We start from the raw sequence: 23,737 nt of genomic DNA on the forward strand, positions 1-23,737 counted from the left end.
TCATGTATGTGAGAGACAGAACCCAACCACAGTAACCTCAAGCAAAGGCCTGATCCTCTATTCTTGCAGGTCCATAAAACCCAAGGGAGAAAAAAATAAGCCCATGCTATTGGTGTCAGAGAAGCAACTTCACTTTGGCCCTTTAAGAATTTATGACCAGGAAAGGCATAGACTTTCGGGCCACCACACAACAGGACCTGAAACTGCACACTGTATTTTCTAAATAAACACAACAATCTCCCAGATGTAGTCAGATGACTTACAATAGGGTCTTTTAGGCAATGTTTTAGAACTCATAAAAGCTGCCAGTTAATGGGAACTCTTCATACAGCCTGCAGACTAGACTGAGTGATCCCGTGTGAGGCACTGGGGTAGGTACAGGTAAATAAAGCTACAACTTTTTTTTGGGGGGGGGGGGGTTTCGAGATAGGGTTTCTCTGTGTAGCCTTGGCTGTCCTGGAACTCACTCTGTAGACCAGGCTGGCCTCGAACTCAGAAATCCGCCTGCCTCTGCCTCCCAAGTGGAAGTGCTGGGATTAAAGGTGTGTGCCACCACCGCTGGCTACAACTTTTTTTAAGTTATTTGAAAACAACAGTTGTTTTTCTTCTCATTCATCAAAAGGCATTTCTGGCTTTCTTTCCGAGGTTTCTGTTTGTGGCAATAGTACAGTAAAGGAGTGCAGAGCTTCAACAGCAATGCTTGCTTGGGAGATGAAGCAGGAAGGTTCCAGGATAGTCTACACTCTAACCTTCCCCAGAAGGGAAACCCTGTTTCTGAGCTGTGCACTCAAGTCTACAGCATAACACACACCTATCTGGGACTAAAAAGTCTCTGATGAGACATGGGAGGAAAACACAACTACTATTGTTATTTTTCATTATTCTTAAAGATTTCAGTCCTACAAATACTTAGTATACAGGTGCTATGAGGCTATAAGGTGTGTTGTTTCTACAAAAGTTATTAAAAACAATAAACAGAAACTACTGAGTTATATTAATACTTAACCTCATGTGAACTTAAATCTACCAATGAAAGATGCACAGCAGAACTTCATAGGATATATTCCTCCTAGAGACATGTGCCTTTCAAAATGCCAGAATGACTGAGTGTGGTGGTTTGGATAAGAATGGCACAACCAGACTCACATTTGAACATTTAGTCATCAGGGAGTGGCAGTACTTGAGAAGGATTAGGAAGTGTGATCTTGTCAGGCCTTGTTGGAGGAAGTGTGCCATGGGAAGTCACTGAGATTCTGAGATTTCAAAAGCCCATGCTAAACCCAGTTCTCCTGTCCCCTCACCCTTCATCTCTCTCCGACTTTCTCTTTGCCTATGGATCAGGATGTGGCTTTCAGCCGTGTGTCATGCTCCCTGCCATGATGAGAATGGACTAAGTCTGAGAGGGTAAGCCAGCCCCAGTTAAACATTGTTCTTTATAAAAGTTTCTAGGTCATGCTCTCTCTTCACAGCAATACATCAGTGACAAAGACACTGACCTTATGCTGCAAATGCCCACGGGCCAGAGAGTGGAGGAACAAAATTGGGGAATTTTATTTCAAGAAACTTCTAATTTGTGTATCACCCTGATTCATAACCTAATAGTCAAGTGAACCAGTATTATGCACATTAAAATCAGACAGCACAAGATTAAAATTCAACATAAAATGTTAATTTTATTCAGTAAGAGCCAGAGTCAGAGGAGAAAGTAGAAAACAAGGGAGGAATTAGGACACAAACACAAGCCCTACCCCGACCGCAGAGCTTTTCAGTTAGAAATGTCACTCAGCTGACTGAGTGCTTGCCTAGCATGCACAGAGCCCAGGGTTGGATCCCCAGCACCACATAAAACCAGGGTTAGCGGTACACACCTGTAACCCCAACACTTGGGAAGGTGAAATAGGATCAGAAGAAATCATAGGAAGTCTGAGGCCAGCCAGTGATACATGAGACTAGATAGATAGATAGATAGATAGATAGATAGATAGATAGATAGATAGATAAACAGGCAGGCAGACAGGCAGGCAGGCAGACAGAAAGAACTAATCTGCATATTTATCCAATTTCATGAATCTCTAAACTCAACACAAATCTAACTGAAATCTCAAAAGGTCTTTCAGAAAACCTGACAACTTTGAACTTTGTATGGAAGATTCCACTAAGACTGGCCAAAACATAAACTAAAAACTAAGGGACAGATCTGCCCTCCCAGACACCATGATAATATAAAACAGAAAAATAGAGACTATGACATCAGCATAATGCTGAGCTCAGGAAAAGCAGAACGAAGAGACTCAGAGTGTGGCTCACACATGATATGTGAACACTCATTTAGTGGCTAAGTTAGAAAGACACTTATGTAGCATGCTACAACACACTATAATAGATTTCAAACCAGGGATAAAGGACTACCGGGGCAATGAGTGGAAGGACCAAAAGTAATCACATGGAAAAATAAGCACAATTAGATTCTTTCTTCCAAAGCCAATTCCAAGCCCAGTATGGTGATGCACACTTTAAACCTCTCACCCAGAAGGCTTGGACAAGAGAAACATGAGTTCAAGTTCAGCCTGAGCCACACAAGCAAGACTTTTGTCTCAAAAAACAAACAAAACAGCTGGGCAGTGGTGGCACATGCCTTTAATCCCAGCACTTGGGAGGCAGAGGCAAGCAGATTTCTGAGTTCGAGGCCATCCTGGTCTACAGAGTGAGTTCCAGGATAGCCAGGGCTATACAGAGAAACCCTGTCTCAAAAAACCAGCTTTTATTATATATGGTGACTGATTCTACTTTTACAACAAAGTCTAGGTAAGTATCTTTATAACTCAAGAGTGAGAAAACATTTAAAAAGAAAAAAGATTTATTTATTATATGTAAGTACACTGTGGCTGTCTTCAGACATCCCCGAAGATGGCATTAGATCTCATTATGGATGGTTGCTGGGATTTGAACTCATGATCTTCGGGGGAGCAGTCAGCATTCTTAACCGCTGAGACATCTCTCCAGCCCCCGTAAGAAAACATTTTTAAACATGACACTCAACATAAAAACCTGTGCCTATAACCCTACAGCTGGGGAAGCAAAGACAGGAGGCTGTTTGGTGCTCATTAGCCAGCTAATATTGCTGAATCAGAGAGCTAAGTTCAGTGAGGAAGAAAGAAGGACAGCACCTGCCATTAGTCTCTGGCTTTCCCAAGCATGTACACATGCCTGTGTGGATACTGTGTGTACACTCAACCAATAGCTCGTATTCAGATATTAAGAATATTAAGACTGAAATCACACTGATCAGTAAACATCAAAAGATGCTAAACTTTGTGCTACATATGCAGCTCAGCTGACAGAGCACTTGCCTAGCAAGCACAAATGAGACCCTGGGTCTAAGTGCGCCTGTGACCCATAATCCAGGCATTGGGAAGGTGGAGGAAAGAAGATAAAGAACACAGGTCAATGCTGAGCCTGGTGATGTACACCTTTAATCCCAGCACTCCAGAGGCAGTAGGATCTCTGTAGAAAGACCTGGTCTCAAAAAACAAACAACAAATAGCACAAGGTCATCTGTGGCTACATGGTAACTTTGAAGCTAGCCTGGGATACATGAGACCCCATTTCAACAATAAAAAGGTTAGCAAGACAGCTCAATAGGTAAAGACCTAAGGATTTGTGTTCAATTCCCTTGGATCCACATGCTAGAGTAAGAGACCTGATTCCCACAGTTGTCCTCTGACCTCCACTGCATGTTATGGCACACACAAAATGTCTCCCTAAATAATGTAGTAGTATTTTTAAAAATTAAGAAAAAAAAGAGGGTGAAAGGTGTGTGTGTGAGGCTTGTGATGGTTTGTATATGCTCAGCCCAGAAAGTGGCACTATTAGAAGGTGTGGTCCTGTTGGAGTAGGTGTGTCACTGTGAGTGTGGGCTTTAAGACCCTCATCCTGGCTGCCTGGAAGCCAGTATTTTGCTAGTGGCCTTCAGATGAAGATGTAGAACTCTCAGCTCCTCCTGCACCATGCCTGCCTGGATACTGCCATGCTCCTGCTTTGATGATAATGGACTGAACCTCTGAACCTGTAAGCCAGCCCCAATAAGACTTGCCTTGCCTTAGTCATGGTGTCTGTTCACAACAGTAAAATCCTAACTAAGACAGGGCCTTAATCTCATTAACAGTTATAAGGAACAAAAAGGAGAAAACAGAAAAATCAGAGAATTTCACTTTACCCATTAGACTGTTAAAAACTAAGGCAAAAACATCATTAATGAAGATCCTGTGACAGCCAAAGCAGCCAACACTGCTTCAGAAACCATGGGCACCAGTGTCAGTTATCACTATCCTTTGAGACTGACTTTTCATGACCCACAGCTCAAGTTCCCAATGTACTGAAGAGCAAGGACAGCAGACAGGACAAGAGCCAGGTCCAACCAAGGGGCAAGTCCCCAAACATGACATCCATCCCCGATGGTCATCCCGGCACTGATGAACATCACTGTGATGATGATTCTGGCATAAAATGTGAATTCTACAGATTCACAAATCAAAGAGGATTTGATTTTGCCTTTAAATACTAATGCACTGGTTTGTTTTTTAGCTGTAACCTTGAGGTGCCTATAAACTACAACTGCAAGGTAACTAGCTATAAGAATACAGGAGAGGGGATGACTGGGGGAGGGGGGCGCAGGGGAGAGAAGGGGAGATCCCAATCTAAACTGAATCAAGATCAATTTAAGAAAAGTACTAAAAGATGAGATAGTAGATTTTATTTATAAGCCAAATAAATATTCAGAAAACAGAAGCCAGGGTCTGTGTAAGTTCCAGGTGAGCCACACAGCATTGCAGGCTAGCTATGGCCACACTGAGGGGTTATCTTTTAAATACATAAAAGGCTTTCCACTGTCTCTGACTCACTTCCCCATCTTGCACCCAATCTGTACCTAGCTCTCCGACAGCTCCTCACTAGTTAGGAGTACAAATAGCAGGGCTGGATTATCAAAGCCTTCCTGATTTCTCAAGGGACCTCTAAATGAAGACAATGTCATACTCCATACTTACAATTACAGTACTTGTAAAGAAATACAACACACAGGAAACACATGCATTAGTCAGCCCTCTGTTTCTATCACAAAATACCCAGATGATAAGCTTAAAAAGAGGAAATGTCTATTCTGGCTCAGCCTTGGAGGCTTTGGGGCATGGTTGGCTGCCCCATCACATCTAGACAATATGTCACAGAAGGAACACAAAGTACAGAAGCTGTGCACTCAAGAGGAACACACTCTGACGGCACTGCAGACTACCGAATGCATCCCCAGTGAAGTGTGACCTCTTACAGGCTCCACCACCACCCAGAGCTGAGCACAAACCCTAACTGCAGATCCAGCCTTGCTGACATCACAGCGCAGCCACTCAGGAGGCAGACAGTTTCTGCCTAACAGTCTTGGGAATTTGGGGGCTCAATCACACAATTACATTTAAATCAGTCCTCTTCAAGGAACTTCCAAAAGACGGGGCCATTTTTTCCCCATCTTAATTGATAAGGATGACCTTTTTTCTTAAATTAAATTCATGTACTTAAGTGTCTTGAGACAATTATAATTATGATTTTGTTTGAGATTAAATGAATTAAGAACAGGCACTTCTGTTTTCAGAAAGGTCAGCATGACGCCTGAGCACCTTGGCAGCCACTCTCATGCTTCGCATTGGCCCCTGAAATCATAAAGGGCCAGGGCTGCCGGCAGCTGCTCTCCTACTTGACTCAAGACAGATTTTTCTATAATACCCAACAGTCCATCAAACCAATCTTCTCAACCACTCCCTTGAAGATCTGCCAGTTCTCCTGCCCTGGTGCCTGGTGGCAAAGCTAGCAGTCATTTGCAGCCTCCTCCCGCTTTGCATTATGGATTAAAACTGTACATCAGAGCAACACATGGCAGAAGAAAGCCAATACACTACAAACTCAGCTCCTGACGCTGAGGAGATAGAGCTCTGTAGGAGCTTGCTTGTCACTAGTTTCTTGGCTCAAATATGCAAGAGTTGTTTAGGTTGTTAGTTTTCTCAAAGAATAAAATCAAAGTGTTTTGTGACCTGGAAAAGGTAAAATCTCTGTCCACTCTCTGGCCTCCCTGTTCCCAGCACGGGGCTTTGCAGCTGTCCTCTCACTAGGCACTTGCTTTGCTGGCTCTAGGCTCTTTGACAAAAATCTGCCTCCCTCGTGAGGGCGAGTGCTACTTACTCCTCCTCCCTAAGTCCTTGCTTCTCCCCTGCTTCCAGGCCTTCTCTGGACTCACGCACACAGCCCTGTCGTCTTTACCAGCACTCCTTTCCCACAAAGCGGTTATCACCATAAATGTCTGTTCAGTACTTGGCTCATTCAGAAATTCCAAGTTCCTGTTAAAGACTCAAACACATGGAAACTCGACAAACCTCATCCCTGCCATGGGGATCCGAAAGAAAGCCATGCAGTTTAAACAGAAGTGAGATTCCTTAGCCTCAGTGTTCACTCTGTAATGACAAGAAACTGCCAGTATTCTACAGCACAGCAACTGAAAGCGGTTGAGAAAACTTCTTAAATTCAGTTACAGGGCATATGAACTCAATTAAAAACCCTACAGGCTTAGTGCTCCTTAACAGCAGCAATGACATACGCTCCATGGAAACACACGGCTCTATTATGCTACGCATTGCACTACGCTAACATGAAGGAAGACTAGAAAGAAGATTCTTAGCCACTGTGCAGAAAACTGTTTCCTATTTTCTTTCCTGCATGAGGCTTTTCCCTTTGCACCCATGGAATGTGTAAAAGCAGGGTCATAAAGGAGTGGGAGAGCTGGCATGTGGCACTTTGTCTTAGCAAATACTTCAGAAAACTCTAAGAGGTGACCAAGCAACTTTTAGAAGGTTATCTTGATACTGGCTGCAAGAGCAGCAAATATACAGTTCTGTGGAACACAAATGGCATACGGCTATAAGAGTGCTCTTTAAGTGCTTCAGGCCAACAGCAGAGCCAATTCTTTAACTATAGTGACGGTGTAGTCTGCTGTATACTTTTTCTCAGAAAGTAAAGAAGGCTAAAGATGACTGTAGAATAGATGTATATGAATACATACATCTTTATTATTTGACTGACATGCCAAATGTTACACTCAGAGTCTTTCTAGAAAGAAAGACTCCATTTTTACTGTCTGTCTCTCATAACTCCAAGGCCTAGGCTCCAGCTGCTTAAAAGTTCTCAATAGGTATGAGTGTGCTCAAATGGCACGCTCACTTCACTAAACACACTCTTCTCAAACATGGCCACACGGGGCTGGGGAGATGGCTCAGTGGTTAAAGTGCTTGCTGTGCAAGAGTGAGGACTGGAGTTTTGGATCCCCAGAAACCCTGTGTCAGGTAAGCATGCAGCCCACCTTTAAGTCTAGCCTCCAAAAGTAGAGACAAGACAACTCTACAGCAAACTGGCTGGGGACAGCAGCTGTGTCAGTAAGCTCTAAGTCTGAGTGATAGACCCTGCCTCAGTGATCACGGTAAAAGAACAATGGAGGATAATTCCTGACATCAACTCTGGGCCTCCACACACATGTGCACACACACAACCCATACCAGACATGTAAAATAAGAACACACACATGCACAAAACAGAAAGGGAATAAACTGTATGGCAATGTGATGTTGTCTCTGGGCTGACCTATAAGGAGTTTGAGCACTGTCACAAAAACACACAAGAAAAGCCTGATCAAACTAAAATCCACAACTCTTCTTAGATCCACTGGCAACAGGGGACTCAGAGAAAATTGCTCTTAAGAGACAAGCATCAGCTGGGCAGTAGTGGCATATGCCTTTAATCCCAGTGCTTGGGAGGCAGAGAGGCAGGCAGATTTCTGAGTTCGAGGCCAGCCTGGTCTACAGAGTGAGTTCCAGGACAGCCAGGACTACACAGAGAAACCCTACCTCAAAAAATCAAAAAAAAAAAAAAGAGATGACGCAGCAATACACCTATAATCTGAAAAGCATGTCTGAAGCAACAAAATAACTCAAAGACTATTAATAGAAACTTAATGAAAAAAACAAACGTAAATTTAGACTAAGTATATGAAAAGATATTTGACCCTCTAGGAACCAGGTTAAGTATAAATTTAAAGTATATGTACAAATATATCTTAAATTTTAATCCTCATCATCCTTTGTACAGCTATACAGTTGAATAAAATATAAATTCATTTGTCCAGCCAATCAGCTAGCATGTATACATACATTCCCCAAGACAGTAGTGGGTCCTGCAGACACAAAGTAACATGGTCCAGCCTCTATAGAGTTCAGAATAGGGATAAGAGCCGTGTACAGCACCCTAGAGAACCTGAGAATTATAGGTTCTGGGCCAAAACCTGCACCACTGAGCTGTATCCCCAGCCTTGCAGAGATGACTTGATACAGTCCTCTGAAAAGATGGGCAAGTACGTTTCCTAGCCTTTAATATACAATGGTTAAGAGGCACAAAAAATAGGGCTTTTGTCTTGGTGTTTCTATCACTGTAATAAAACACTATGACCATAAACAACTTGGGGAGAAAAGGGTTATTATTTGCTTACACTCCCACACACAGTCCACTATTGAAGGAACTCAGGGTAAGAACTCAAGCAGGGCAGGAACTGAAGCAGAAGCCATGGAGGGGAGCTGCTTACTGGCTTGCTCCCCATGGCTGGCTTAGCTTGCTTTCATATAGCACCCAAGATCACAAGCTCAGGGATGGTACCAACAACTACAGCGGGCTGGGCCTTCCCGCATAATTAAGACAATACCACACAGGCTTGCCTATCATCTGATCTTACAGAGGCAATTTCTCAGTTGAGACTCCCTCCTCTCAAATGACTCCAGCTTGTATCAAGTTGACATAAGCCAGACAGTACAACTTGTTAAGTAATACCTGTGTGACTGCTCAAAACAACTGAGCCTGCCACAACTGGAAACAAGAGCTGTGAGGAAATGAACAGGTGAGTGGAGAAGAGCTCACAGGGACCAGGCTGTCACACCTTCCCAGCACCAGTCTAAGGCTGATGTGGACCTTAGCACTTAGCCTTCTTTTCTCCCGTTCCTGCATCTGTCAGTGCTATGAACCACTGCTTCCTCAGTGATGCACAGTGGGGCCTACAACATTCCCATACCAGGGGTGGCTGTGGGGGGCGATCTTACCATGCACCTCTAACTGCTCTGGAGCTGGCTTCAAACTCTAAGATCTGCCTGCCTCTGCCTCCCAAGTGCTGGGATTAAAGGTGTTCACCATACTAGGCTTCTAGCACAATTCTTGACACTCAGTTTGTCTTCGAAATACATTATCCTTTGCTTTGCTTTTGTTTTTTGAGGCAAGATCTTGCCATATAGCATTGGCTAGCCCTAAACTTTCTCTGTAGACCAGGCTGGCCTCAAACTCAAATCCCAGCTTGTGCCTGCCCAAGTGCTGGATTACGGGTGTGCCACCAAGCCCAGTGGTTTTTTGTTTTTGTTTCTGGTTTGGTTCTCTTTTTTTTTTGGATGGATACTTAGAGTCCTAGAACTGCACTTGCTGCCAAGGTCCCCATGCTCAGTTTGAGAGCCAATGTCCCACAGGTACTTACAGGCTGAGGCTGCTCTGCAATACAGCAGTTGAAACACAACCAGAATTCACTCATACTCTCAGTCCAAGGCCTGAGCAAGCACCACCGAAGGCTCCAAATCTGCAGACGGGAAGCTCTACAACGTGCACTCTCAAAGTGAGGAATGGTCGTCAAAATAACTTTATTTCACTGTGCCTCTGTCCCTGGAGTCAAATGTCTCAAGTTGATTGAAAGGGAAGTCTGATTGTGTCTTTGCTCCGCTTCCAGTTCTACAGAGACTGGATCCAGGTCAGTGGGAAGGAAACAACAGCTTTGGTCCAGAGCTGGCAGGAGGTCTAGGAAGAGAAAGAGAAAAGAGTGAGACACCTGCAGTGTCCTTGGAGTCTCTCAGTCTTTGAAATCTGAAATAAAAGTGATGTTACCTAAAAGCAATATTGCAAAAGTCAAAATTTCATAAACTCAGTGACTTAAATTTTTTTTTTTTTTTTAAGTTATGGCTTGACCATGAGGGGTCAAATTTTAATAGTGAAAAACGAAAAAATCGTTGCTTTCATGGAATATTCTAAAACTATAAACTATGAATTAGTTCTAAAGCATTTTATTTAAAAATCACCAATTAAACATTATTTTTGCCATACGTAAGTCCCACAAAGACATGCTGATCACCACTGAGTCCTTTGTTTTCAGACAACCCACACTAACAGATCAATGTACTCTAAGGTAATGAAATATAAAACATCGGAAACCTTAAAACAATCACCCATCCATGGGAATAGGACCCTACACAGAAGTTAGCGTTCCTTCTGTGGATCCAGCTATTAGGGCCCCTCCTCTATCCAAAGAACCAGAACTGAGTGGAGAAACCTATCATCCCACCACAGCAAGCCAAGGTGAGTCCAAGAAGTCTTTGTCAAGGTGACAGAGAAGCAAAGGAAAGAGAGCCAGGGAGGCCAGGGAGGTCAGTCATTCATAAGACCAGTGTCACCTGTATGCAAGTTTGCTTTGGTGAGGCCTAAAGTTAAATTAAATGGGCTCATATGCCTGGCAACCTACCATACACATTAATTGAAGATCCCCAATACTAGATATGTAAGTTGTAAGCCAAGGAAGCCTTAGCCATCAGCCAACCATGACTGAGCCAATGGTGAGAATCTAAGAGAAGCAGCAGCATGAATAAAGATGGCTCAACAGAGGGAGATGTCAGAGCAACTACAATTAGGTGACCGAACAGAAGTTTACTAAGAGGATCTGGCTGCTAACAAACAAGAGAGAAGAGGGGCTATTAAGTGATACCGAGAAAGGATGATCAGACCACAGAAGGGAGGGGCAAGCAGTGGAGCCAACAGTGAAGGCAACAAATTTAAGAAAAACAAAAAGCTTAAAAAGATAATGTGGTAGAGAGTGAAGAAAAAAAGTCACCCCTGAAATGATAAGATCAAACGTCAAAGGTGACTAATCATCTGGTTACACAAAAAGATGTGAACATTTCTGACCCAAGTGGTAAAATATAAGTTGAGTATTTGTAAACTTATCAAAGAAGCCTTATAAATTGATAAACTTTGACATCTATAAATGATTATCTCATCAGCTCATAGAACTCTGGAGACTAATCAAATTAAAACTCTGCCCTTCTAAAATTATATTATGTAAAGGTAACACAAAATTCTCATTTATTATCACCTGTGTGACTACTTTAAAAAGTGTTATTTTATATCATGGGTTAAGTATCCTTTACACTAACCAGATACAGTTTTGAAAATTCTTCCCTTTGATTTCCTCAAGGCTAGGAAGATTCTAGCCCTGCTGAGGTGGCACTGTCGTCACTTCTGAAAAGGCAAGGTCTCTGTGGAGATGACTGCTCAAGTCACAACCCGATTAGCTGCAGGAGCAAACAATCCTGGGCCTCACAGCTCATGCAGGAGGCAAACATTTAAGACTAGAGGAAGAGAGATTCACAGTTTTGGTATAATTTAAATACAGACACTGAAACAAACACTCCTTATTTTACCCAAGAAACCCTTGTCAAACTGACAGGGAAACAAAGGAAGGAAGAAGGGGAGGCGAGCCTTCACTCATCCTAAGACCAGTGACTTGAAAAACAAGCCTAGATATGAGAAGTAGACATGTCGAAACTGAGAAATATTTTAAGGTTTAATTAGATCAAAGGAAGTCTTTTACTTATTTCTTCTGCCCAATCTTGGTATAAGGAATATACTAGAAAATGAGTTAAACTCACAGTATCCAATGGACACTTTAAAAATATTAAAAACTGAATTAAAAGGCCACAGATACGGCTGACAAGACAGTGGATAAAAGCACCGGCTACCAACCCTGAGGGCTTGACCTGGATCAAGACACATAGAAGAGGAGGCTTTATCCTGAAACTTACCCTCTAACTTACACACACACACACACACACACACACACACAGTGGAGACAGAACACACACACTCTAAGTATAAAAAAAAAAGAAGTTTAATTCATACACATGTGTGCATGGGCAACCCCCAACCCGAGATGCTATGATGTATGTATGTACTCTGTAAAGTCAAAAGTACATCTATCTCCTTAAACACGGATTCTTTATGGTAACAATTCTGAGAACTCTCTTCTAGTTTTCTGAAATGGACATAAGTATAGTTTCACTACTAGTCACCTTACTGTACAAGAGCACAGCAGAACTATCATCCTTACTGTAACTGAGTACCCAGTAATTAAGCAGAGCTCCAAGCAGGCTTAACTGCCCTTGGCAAGGCCTCAGCCAGTGCCTTTGTGGAAACACCTCACTGCTCACCATGATGCAGCCCATAGACACGAAACTCCTCTAGTGTTTTCACATCTGTTACTTGGTTAGTCCATGCATGTCACATGTTCTGGTTTATAAATAAACAGCTAGAACCCATCTTCAAATGTTAACTTCTCATTTCCAGCAGTTTATTCACCTGCCTTACATGGCTACACTGTTTAAATTAACATGGAATTTCTTGCTTTACCATCTATAATAACTGCCTACCAAACCGCATTTCCCCAAATTCACATTTTCTTCACATATCCAGTGGACACACCTTTAATCCCAGCACTAGGGAAGAGATCACTCTGAGTTTGAGGCTAGCCTGGTCTACAGATCAAGTTCTAGGACTGTCAGGACTACAGAGAAACCCTGTATTGAAAAACCAAAAACCAAAAACTAAAACAACAACAAAAGATGTTTCCTAAGATGCCTTGGGAAATGCCAATGTGCTTGCCCCTCCTCAAACTACATTTTTAGAATTATTTCAGGAGTATAAACCTACAATATTATATATAAACATCTTCAAAGAATACTGAATCTGGTGCTGAAAAATTCAAGTTATTATATTAATAGTTACCTTTACTTCTTGAGCTGAAAGTTGCTTAAGATACTTCCATTTTCCAAACTTTATACTTTTAAAGCTAAGTACTGTTACAGAAAACAAAAGGATCAGGAGTTCAAGGTCACCTTCAGCTATACAGCAAGTCTGAAGAACAAGAGTTCTCAACAAAATACAAACCAAAGCAAAACCCCTACACTTACAAAAACAGACAAACTATGCGCAGGGGAGTGGCATCCCAACAGCTACACAGCTCAGCACATTCCACACATAAGTCAACATCAGATTGGTCTATAGCAGCAGAGCTTTCTCCTAAAACCTAATCTTAGACTAAGAATAGAGCTTAGAATAAGGAAGAGCTGGACACAGTTCAGAAACCTGGCACACTCAGTCTGTATAGCACTGTACCAAAGTTTAGAATTTAAGCTTTGACATAAAGACATGTGGCCAAGTTTAGATGCTGTTACTGAAAACAGCATTCCTCTAGCTATCCAAAGACTTCAGAAGCTTAAGTATCCCAATCATTTAGAAGTGCTAGCATGGAGAAGTGACAGCCCTACCACCCATCGTTTTTCTGTTATAAAACAGAATGATGTTTCAGTTTCCAGATCTAAAATGAAGGCTAAATTAGATGTTATATGCACAGACAACTGCATACTGCATGTTCTTATTTGTTATCAAAATTAAAAATGGCAAATACAAGATAAACTAACTAACGGGGGTTTTTTGGTGGTGGTGGTTTGGTTTTGTTTTCCTGAGATGAGATGGCACTATGTTGCCTAGATTAGTTCTGACTTCCGAGCCTCGAGGATTCCCAGGCCTCAGCTTCAGCCTCAGCCTCCATGTAGCTCAACCTACTATAATCCAAGAAACAGCTTAGAAGTCTATCAAGAAGAAAAACAAATTTTAAAAAAGATTTATTTTCAGTTTTGTGTATGTATGTGGGGCATGTGCACGTGTATGCAAGTACATGCGGAGGCCAGAAGACAGTGTCAGACCCCTGGCTCTGTGTGTGTGTGTGTGTGTGTGTGTGTGTGTGTCATGTGCACACATGTGTGTGACATGAGCCACCCAAGGTGGATGCTGGGAACACAACTAAGGTCCTTTGCTAGAACTATGCACCCTTAACCACTGAGCCATCTCTTTAGCCCCAAGGGGGAAATTTTTTTTTTTAAATTAAAATGGCATATTCATACAAAATAACAATGAATACCAGGTTTACAGAGCATGATGATTCTTGAAAAACATTATATAAAACAGCTCACAGAGAACCACTGCCACAAATTTCAAAAACAGTTTAGACAATTTTCGTCTAGAGACACAAAAATAGGTCAAAAGTAAAGTTGTTAACAGGCAGGAGGGCACTCAAGGGCAGGATTCCAAACAGAAAGAGATGCATAGACTCCTGGACCACTGACAATGTTCTGCCCTCTTCCCGACTCCTCCTTGGGCTGGAATGAAAGTCAGGCAAGCAGTCCACCACTGGTTATGACCCCAGTCCTGATCTATCTCTTAAACCTGAGTGGTAGCTATAAAAGTATTTGTTAACCAGGACATTTGTGCACCACACAAGTGTCTATATACATATTTTTAAAGATTTATCTTTTAATTTAAAAACATCATTATGTGTGCCTGCATGTGTGTATATGTACCATGTCCGTGGCCTAGTGGCCACAAAGTCCAGAAAAGGAAATCAAAACCCTTGTAACTAAAGTCACAAATGGTTGTGAGCTGCCATGTAGGTGCTAGGAATTCAACCTGGGTCCTCTAAAAGAACAGTGAATATTCTTAACCACTGAACCATCTCTCTAGTCTCTCTTCCTCTCCACTTCCTCTGTGTATGTGATGTGCACAGTGTTCATGGAGGTCAGAAGAAAGCACCAGATTCCTTGGAGCTGAAGTTACAAATGGTTGTAAGCTACTAGACACAGATGCTGGGAACCAAACTCAAATCCTCTTTAAGAACACCAAGCATTCTTAACCACTGAGCTGCCAATCTAGTGCTGCATAGTTATTTTTAAGTGCTCAAATGTTTAAATAAGATACAAGTAACAACAATAAATGTAATTAGCAGTTGGTCAAATGAACCGATGAGGATCAGAAATGAAAATACAAAGAATCAAGTAAAGATGAACACTTTTACTAGTGACATTGAAGGGTTGGGTAAAATTAGGGGGAAGGGGTGCCTAGCTTACATCAAATGCCAAAGTTGTTTCCTACAGAAGTACAAAGCTATTAATCAATGACAGGTATGATTTATCAATACAGTTCATTCGCAGCCAACATGAGCACAAACTAACTGTTCCTCTAGTTTCGAATGGTTTTGTTTTCAGGTTCTCTCTGTTCTTGTTTTTAATGATTCATTATGTATGTGTGTGGGTATGGATGCTTGGCTGTGTGGATATACATGTAAAGGTCAGAGGGCAAGCTCAGGGGTCATTCCTCAGGAGCTATCTTCTGTGTTTGGGGTGTGTGTGTGTGTGTGTGTGTGTGTGTGTGTGTGTGTGTGTGTGTGTGTGAGAGAGAGAGAGAGAGAGAGAGAGAAAGAGAGAGAGAGAAAGAGAGAGAGAGAGAAAGAGAGAGAGAGAAAGAGAGAGAGAGAGAGAGAGATACGGTCTCAAACTGGCCTGGAATGTCCCCAGGCTGGGCTGTCTGGCCAGCAAACCCCAGGACTAGGGTGCCACAGTGCCCATGGTTCTATTTTTAAGGTTTAATTCTTTCACATATGAGTATTTTGCTTGCATGTGTGTGTGTGTGCACTGGGCATACCTACCTGTTGCCCATAGAGGCCAGAAAAGGGAACTGGATCCCCTGAGGTTGGAGTTACAGATGGCTGTAGGTCTCCATGTGGGTGCTAGGAATTGAACTCCCATTCTCTAGGAGAGCAGTAAATGCTCTTGACCCAAGCCCTCTCTCCAGCCCCATATTTTTAATGTGGGTTCTGGGGAATCAAACTTGGGTTCTTGCCTTACCAACTAATCTATCTCCTCAGACTCTTGTTTTCCACATTACAGAAAAAGCCAAGTTACATCAGGTATATTCAGTCATACACCATTGTATTTTTTTGAGGCAGTCTCTTACAGAACCTGGAGCTCATGAACTCAACTAGATTGGTTGGCCAGGGAGCCCAAAGGATAGGACCTTAGCTCTGAGGTTATAGGCACACACTGCTATGCCCTTTGGCTTTTAAGGAAGGCTGGGGATTAAACTTGGTCACTCATTCTTGCACAGTAAACACTTTGCCAATAGAGCTATCTCCCAAGCCACTTGTTTTCAGCCTTTTGAGATAGGGTCTTATGTGGCCCAAGTGACCCTAAACTCTTATGATTTATTTATTTATGAGTACATGGCAACTGTCTTCAGACACACCAGAAGAGGGCATTGGATCCCATTACAGGTGGTTATGAGCCACCATGTGGTTGCTGGGAATTGAACTTAGGACCTCTGAAGAGCAGTCAGTGCTCTTAACTGCTGAGCCATCTCTCCAGCCCTCTGGTACATTCCTATATGCTAAATTTATAGGAATGGCAACCACGCCCAGCTTGAAATTGTTCTTTGAATATGATTTGTAATATCTTTTGGAAGAGTTTCCAACTGCACTTATTAACAGATAGACTTCTGTGTGGTTAACCAAAGCCCAAAGAAGCCAGTTATTGAACTAGTTTAAAAGAGTAGAGAGGAGTGCATGCAATTATGGAAACGGTATTTTCCTCATGCTTGAAATGACTAGTTAAGACACTAGTCTTTCCCACTGTTTCATGTAAATGGATGACAGACTATGCTCAATATTTAATGGGGCTGCAGAGATGACTCAGTGGTTAAAAATGGCTTGCAGAGTTCAGTTCTCAGCCCCTATGTTGGGTAGTGCCTATGCCTCCAGCTCCAGGGGATCCAACAACCTCTTCTGGCTTCTGTGGGCACTATCTATACTAAGCAAATGAACGCATGAATGGACAGACAGATGTGCGTAAATTTTTAAGTTTTAAATCATGTACATATACTGACAAGTGTTTGTGAAGAGTTTTTATTTTGGGGGAAACTATAGGAGTGGAAATCCTACATCAAACTTCAAGCACAGTATGAGTTTTACTTTCTAAGAAACTGTCCACCACTTTTGCAAACTGGTTTTATCACTTTACCTTCCTACAGTCACGTGTGAGAGTTTCACTGCTCCATATCCTGTCATTCTCTACGCTATGGTCAGCATTCATCTCAGTCACTATGGTGTACAGTAGTGTCCCTCTGGTTTAATTTACCCTTTCCTGGTAACTAATAATATTAATTATATTTCCTTTCTTAAAAAGATCTTGTTATCTTTGTATGCATCCACGTGCACCCAGTCCATGCTGTGTGTGTGCAAGTACTGCAGATCCCTTGGACCTAGAGTTCCATGTGGTTCCATGCCACCAGGGACAGAATGGAAGAGAAGCAAGCACTCTTGGCTGTTAAGCTGTCCTTCCCACCCCATGAAAAACTTTCTTGTTTGTTGACATTCACACACCTTGCTTGGGTCTGTATTTTCAGGTCTACTGCCCATTTTTAAAAGATATATTTTTATTATTTCTAACTATGTGTATGTATGTGTCCCCACATGAGTATGTGCATACAGGTGCTCTGAACAGCAGGGTGCAGAAGCTCTGAGCTTCAGAAGGTTGTGAACTGCCCAGATGTGAGGACCAAATCTGAGCCACCTCTTCAGATCCCCAATGGCCATTTTTAAAATTTTAGTTATGTTTTATTACTGTTATCTCAATTCCACTTTACCTAAACCAAGTTCTTTATATACTCTAGAACAAGTCCCTTGTCCACTACATACATGAGTATTTCTTTTCTGATCTTTTTCTTTCACACAAATGTCTTTTGGAGAGTTTAGCTCGCATGAACTCTGATGCATCAACTCTATCTTTTATTATTTGTGTTCTGCCTAAGAAATTTCAACATACTCCTCAAAATCACATAAATTGTCTACTTATTCTAGAACTTCTAGGTTTAATTTTGTATCTATAATCCAATTTGTAGTCCAATTTGTCCCCTCTGCACCTCCAGCTCCACTGAAGTAAGACCTGCAGTAGGGAATGGAAGTGCCCACTTTTACGGTTAGTTTTCAAATCCCATCCGACTTCCGGGCGCTTCCTATTTCCATATGCTCTTTAGAATCAGTCTATCACTGCAAAGTTTGACTTTTAACTCTTCTGTGAATTCATCATGACTGGAGGCTTGTCTTTCCTGTCAGCCCAGGGCTCCCTAAAGAGTAGTTTGCATTTACTGTTGTTTAGATAGCCACAAGGTAAAATGCCTAAATTCAAGCATGAATGTTAACTTAATTCTTTGGCTTAGAATTATTATACCACATGGACAGGATACATCCATTCACACTGAGCTCTGGTATGTAGAGGAAAGATTACAAAGGAGTATGGAATGCTAGCTTAGAATTACACTGCTGGCTGGTGCTAGTGTTAGTGGAGGCCAGCCTGGGGTACACATTAAGATGTCACAAACAAATTGGCTTAGAACTGCAGAATAGGCCAGGTGGTGGTGGCGCATGCCTTTAATCCCATCACTTGGGAGGCAGAGGCAGGCGGATTTCCGAGTTCGAGGCCAGCGTGGTTTACAGAGTGAGTTCCAGGACAGCCAGGACTACACGGAGAAACCCTGTCTCCAAAAACAAAACAAAACAAAACAAAACAAAACAAAAAGAACTGCAGAATATTTGATCACTTTATTCTGCTGTCCTATGAAAGGATTCCATATCTCTTTGTCTATCTCTTTGGTACACTTGAGGATTCAGTAAATAAATACAGACTCCTTAGAAATGTGGTTGGGAAGTCCACAGAGCTGTGTGTGTTTAACACCTTTCCTATGTAACTGGTTTTCATTACTGTTGCTATGTTACTATTGTTGCCCTCCTTACCATTTTCTCTTTGGCCTTCTTAGTGCTACCCTGAGTAGAATGTGGGACAAAGACTTTTCTAGTCAGGCTCCCCCTCTTAGATTGAGCAACACATATAAAAAGGTATCTTTTTAGGTTTATATTTAAAAGAGAAAATAAAGGAGAACTGGGATCAAGGTAGAGAAAAATATAAATCAATTAAATTAATTCTTCCTTGTTCTAGCAATGTCCTAATATTTTCCAAAGTATTTTAAATGTATACATGATTTATATGTCCACAACATATGTTAAGTGTACAACAGAAAACTCTCAGTAGATAGTTGAATTAGTAAATCTAACTTGGTTACTTTATCAATTAATAAGTCTCACTAAAACAACTATATACTAAATTGATTTGCCACTTTTTCTCCTCTTAAAACAGAAGGCTCTGGATGTCTGAGGCATAAAGGTTTAGAAGGGAATGGCATTCAATACTGAACTACTCCTAGCAAGTCTACCGAGCAAAAGAGGACATAGCGGAGCAGGCCTCACAAATGAGCTGTGTGTGCAATCCATGCCTCTTGGCCAGGTAAAGAAGTCCCTATCAGTCCCTTGGGATGTGAAAGCTGATTCAACACAAACTGCAGTGGCTTATCTGGGTGTAAACAAGGCAAGGTGGAGGACAGCTTTAATCCTGTTTCAGATTACTCCCCAGAGACAAAAGATCATTTGGGTCTACACTTCATTCCTATGTGCTTGGGGCCAAGTTGCTCAGACTTGTCAACTTGATATTTTCTTCCAATAAATAAGGCATTTTCAGCTGTCAAATGAGTTTTTAGATGGAAACCTTTTTTCAAAAAATAAAATAGGGCTCAGCAGTTGGTTAAGAGCACTGACTATTCTTCCAGAGGTCCTGAGTTCACTTCCCAGCAACCACATGGTGGCTCACAACCATCTGTAATGGAATCCGACGCCCTCTTCTGGTGTGTCTGAAGAAAGCTACAGTGTACTCATATACATAAAATAAATAAATAAATCTTTAAAAAAATAAAATAGAGCCGGGCGGTGGTGGCGCACGCCTTTAATCCTAGCACTTGGGAGGCAGAGGCAGGCGGATTTCCGAGTTCGAGGTCAGCCTGGTCTACAGAGTGAGTACCGGGACAGCCGGGGCTACAGAGAGAAACCCTGTCTCAAAAAACCAAAAAAAATAAAAATAAAAAAAATAAAAAAAATAAAATCTGAGACAACAGACTTTAAACATTTTTCAATTTAAAGTGTTTTCCCATTTCTTGTTTTATATATATGAGTGTTTTGCCTAGGAGATCAGAAGAGGACACGAGATCCTCTGGACCTGGAATGATGCAGAGTTGGAAGCTATAACAAGGGTGTTAGGAACACAACACAGGTCCTCTGTAACACCTGACCATCTCTCCAGCTCCGTTTGAAACCCTTCACTCAGAACACTGTCCTCTTCCTAGCGCCAACCCTCTCCTGTCCTTGTCCCTCCTGCACTCTTTATGTGAGGCTTCCTCAGCCTTCAACTGCCTTGCCTAGGTGACCTGGACTCCTGGGCTTAAGCAAGATTCCCACCTTAGTCTCCATGGTAGCTGGGACTGTACACCCACACTACCAGGCTTAAGCTATATGTTTTTAACAAAAATCTGCATCCAATTATATTACCAAAATTAACTTCATAGTTGAACCAGATAACTGATAAGCAGTGTCTACAGAGTGCCTCACATCTGGCTTAGTGTGGACTCTAAATCTTTTCTTAAAGAGAAGGAAAAGGACAGGGAGAAGAATAGCACTAATCTATGAGGAAGCTGTGACAGCTTATGCCTACAGTCAGAAGGAAATGATGGCACTCCAGAGGCAAGCTGTGAACTCAAGACCCTGCCCCTAAAAGAAAATCATTTTTAGGGGACAGGGAGAGGGTTCAGAGGATAAGAGTGTACCTGTGCGAGCAATCCCCTACACCCATGGAAAAGGCCTGCACACCTGTGACCTGTGCACTGAGTGGAGTAAAGACAAGGAAACTGATGCAGTTTGCTGACGAGCTAACCTGCAGAATCAGCAAGTTCAGTGAAAGGGCAGTAAGAGGGAAATAGAGCAGGGCGCCTGATGATCCTCCTTTGGCCTCTACACACACACTCTCTCTCTCTCTCTCTCTCTCTCTCTCTCTCTCTCTCTCTCACTAAAAATCAAGAAAACATGACTTTGATTTAGATAGTACTATATACTGTTTAACAATTACTCATTGGCCATACTACACACACTGTATCATGTAGCCAACTGGTCTGCTGAAGTGGCACTTTTGGAAATTTTAACCCAGAGTCCCAGATCTCAGTCAGGATCCTTACAGCACACAAACAGCCCACAGGTATGGGGCATACTCATTAAGCTACAGAAGTAGAAACTACACTATAGTGTGAGTACCTGCCTCATGGGCCCTGATAGAGATTAAAGTTCAAGTCACACAAATATAAACTCTGAGGGTCGGTCAGAGAAGAATACTATCTAGAGAGGCAGGTGACTGTTACATACAATTAACTAGGAGAATCTAGTTTTAGATACAACATGTTGTATATAATCATAGCTTAAGGTAGCATTGAGGTAGATTTTATTAAGTTGCCTAATGTATCTGAATTGTCATTTCTTCATTCCCAAGGTAAGGATAGTAGTTGCCTCTTAGGATTATGAAAATTAAAATAAATGATAATCTTTTTTTCATAATGCTTTTAGTATGTGTAATCAACTCAAATGTTTGTTTCTTCTCCTTTAAAGGGAGGTTTATAATATATTTAGAGTTTTCTGTTTTAAAAGGAAATTTACTGACATCAATTAATTTTTTTAAACCATTCAAAGATAATAAGCTGGACATGGTAGTCTATGCCAGTAATTCCAGTACCTGAGTGACAGAGTCAGGATGATTTAGAATTTAAAGGCCAGTCAGAGCTGCACATTCTGTTTGGGGGTGAGAGGTTGGTGGGAGCCATACACAGGGCAGGAAAGGACTCAATACAATTTAATGGTAATAAAAAAATTTTTAAAAATTAAACCAGAACTTTAATTTCTCAACTTGTCTGACGTGTCACTGGAACCAACTATTGTATCCAAAGAGTGAAGTGAACCACTGGCTCCTTGAACCAAGAGACTAGACTAGCCTGACTTGCCTCATCCAGTGTGAATCCTCAGCACAGCAGGAAGGGAAGGGGTAAGTGTGGGGGCGGGGGAAGAGCCCATGGACCTGTCAGGAGCCTGCAACCCCATCATACCCGCTTTGTTCAGGCTATAAACAGAAGCCAAAACACATATGTAAAGACAAAATGGGAAGCTTTTAACTTTTGAGAGATTCTTGAGGGTACTAGACAATAAAACTCATGGATTTTCAGGAGAGAAATAAAAAAGGATTAGCCAGGCAGTGGTGGTGCACATCTTTAATCTCAGCACTTGGGAGGCAGAGGCAGGTGGATTTCTGAGTTCGAGGCCAGCCTGGTCTATCTACAGAGTGAGTTCCAGGACAGCCAGCACCATACAGAGAAAACCTGTCTCAAAAAAGACAAAACAAACAAACAAAAGGATCAAATATGAAAACTGGCAGGGGAAGATGACAAATTTAAAATGCTCACTGCTTCTAATTAAAGAAATGTTTGGAAACCCACTAGAAAAAGCCATGGAAGGAATACTACTGTATTTCTCCACATGTCTCTCTCTCTTGGTCTTTCTTAATACTGTGCTCAAATATATATTAAAATTATTTTTTACCAGGTGATGCTGATGCACACTTTAATCTCAGCACTAGGGAACCAGAAGCAGGCCAATCGCAAGAGTTCCAGGCCAGCCTGGTCTACAGAGTGAGTTCCAGAATAGCCATGACCACACAGAGCAATCCTGTCTTAAAAAACCAAAAACCAAAAACCAAAAAAACCAATCTACAACTTGCTCAAAAAAACAAAAAATACAAAAACAAAAACAAACAAAAAACAAAACAAAGAAACAAAAAAAAAACCCCTAAAGCCCAAATGGCAACTACTGTTTCCTGAGTACTCTACTTTAAACTGTGATGTGTTCAGTTTTGGGAAGGGAATAGGGAAAAGGTCTGAGGTGGCTTAAGTGAGAACAGCCCCACCCACCCACCCAGGCTCACGTTTGCGCACCTGTTCCCCTGGTGATGGAACTGTTTGGAAAGGATTAAGAGGTGTGACCTTGTTCAAGGACGTGTGTCACTGGGGACAGGCTTTAAGGTTTCCAAAGACTAGTGCCACTCCCAGTTTGCTCTCTGCCTCCTGTTGTGTGTCAACTGCTGCTCCAGCCACCTGCTCCTTTCCATTTCCTACCCCATCTTAAACTCTAACCTTCTGAAGCCATTCGCTCAAACAAACTCTTCTTTAAGTTGCTTTGATGACGGAGTCTCAACACAGCAATAGAAAAGTAAGCAAGACACTGGCAACCACATAGATGTGACTTTCAGTCCTTTTATGAAAGCAACCTGAATTTTCACAATTCATAATCTATAAAGAACTCAGAAAAAGAGGAAAAACCCACGTGCATAAAAGTTCTTCACTGAAACAGAAACACTTCTTTTATTTTTTTTTTTGTTTTGTTTTTCAAGACAGGGTTTCTCTGTGTAGCCATGGCTTTCCTGGAACTCACTCTGTAGACCAGGTGGCCTCGAACTCACAAATCTGCCTCTGCCTCCCAAATGCTGGGATTAAAGGTGTATGCCACCACTGTCCGGCCTGAAATACTTCTTAAAACAGGATAAAAAACAAAAACCCAGGTACAACCTAATGTCAAGTGGCCAAGTAGTTACCCAATTATGACTTAATGACAGCCTTTACAGCCATGTCAGTGTTAAAAGAATATGTTTAACAAATTGTATTACCTAAAAGCATTCTAGAAGTGCAACAATCACAGGAAATTTATATGAAAATAATCTCA

At 41.8% G+C, this 23,737-nt stretch overlaps 1 protein-coding gene across 2 annotated transcripts in view; it reads right to left on the reverse strand.

Annotated features, from left to right (window-relative positions):
• Cdc42se2 (CDC42 small effector 2) overlaps window positions 1–23,737 on the reverse strand; it is a 70,015-nt gene that overhangs the window by 12,810 nt on the left and 33,468 nt on the right. For both annotated transcript variants that reach the window (XM_031350496.1, XM_031350495.1), the window contains one exon: window positions 9,599–9,912. In XM_031350496.1, the coding sequence (XP_031206356.1) occupies window positions 9,599–9,652 (54 nt within the window). In that variant the 5' untranslated portion in view covers window positions 9,653–9,912. The remainder of the gene's footprint in view (window positions 1–9,598; window positions 9,913–23,737) is intronic.

This window comes from Mastomys coucha, unplaced genomic scaffold (assembly GCF_008632895.1).
Source record: "Mastomys coucha isolate ucsf_1 unplaced genomic scaffold, UCSF_Mcou_1 pScaffold5, whole genome shotgun sequence".
Classification (NCBI taxonomy): domain Eukaryota; kingdom Metazoa; phylum Chordata; class Mammalia; order Rodentia; family Muridae; genus Mastomys; species Mastomys coucha.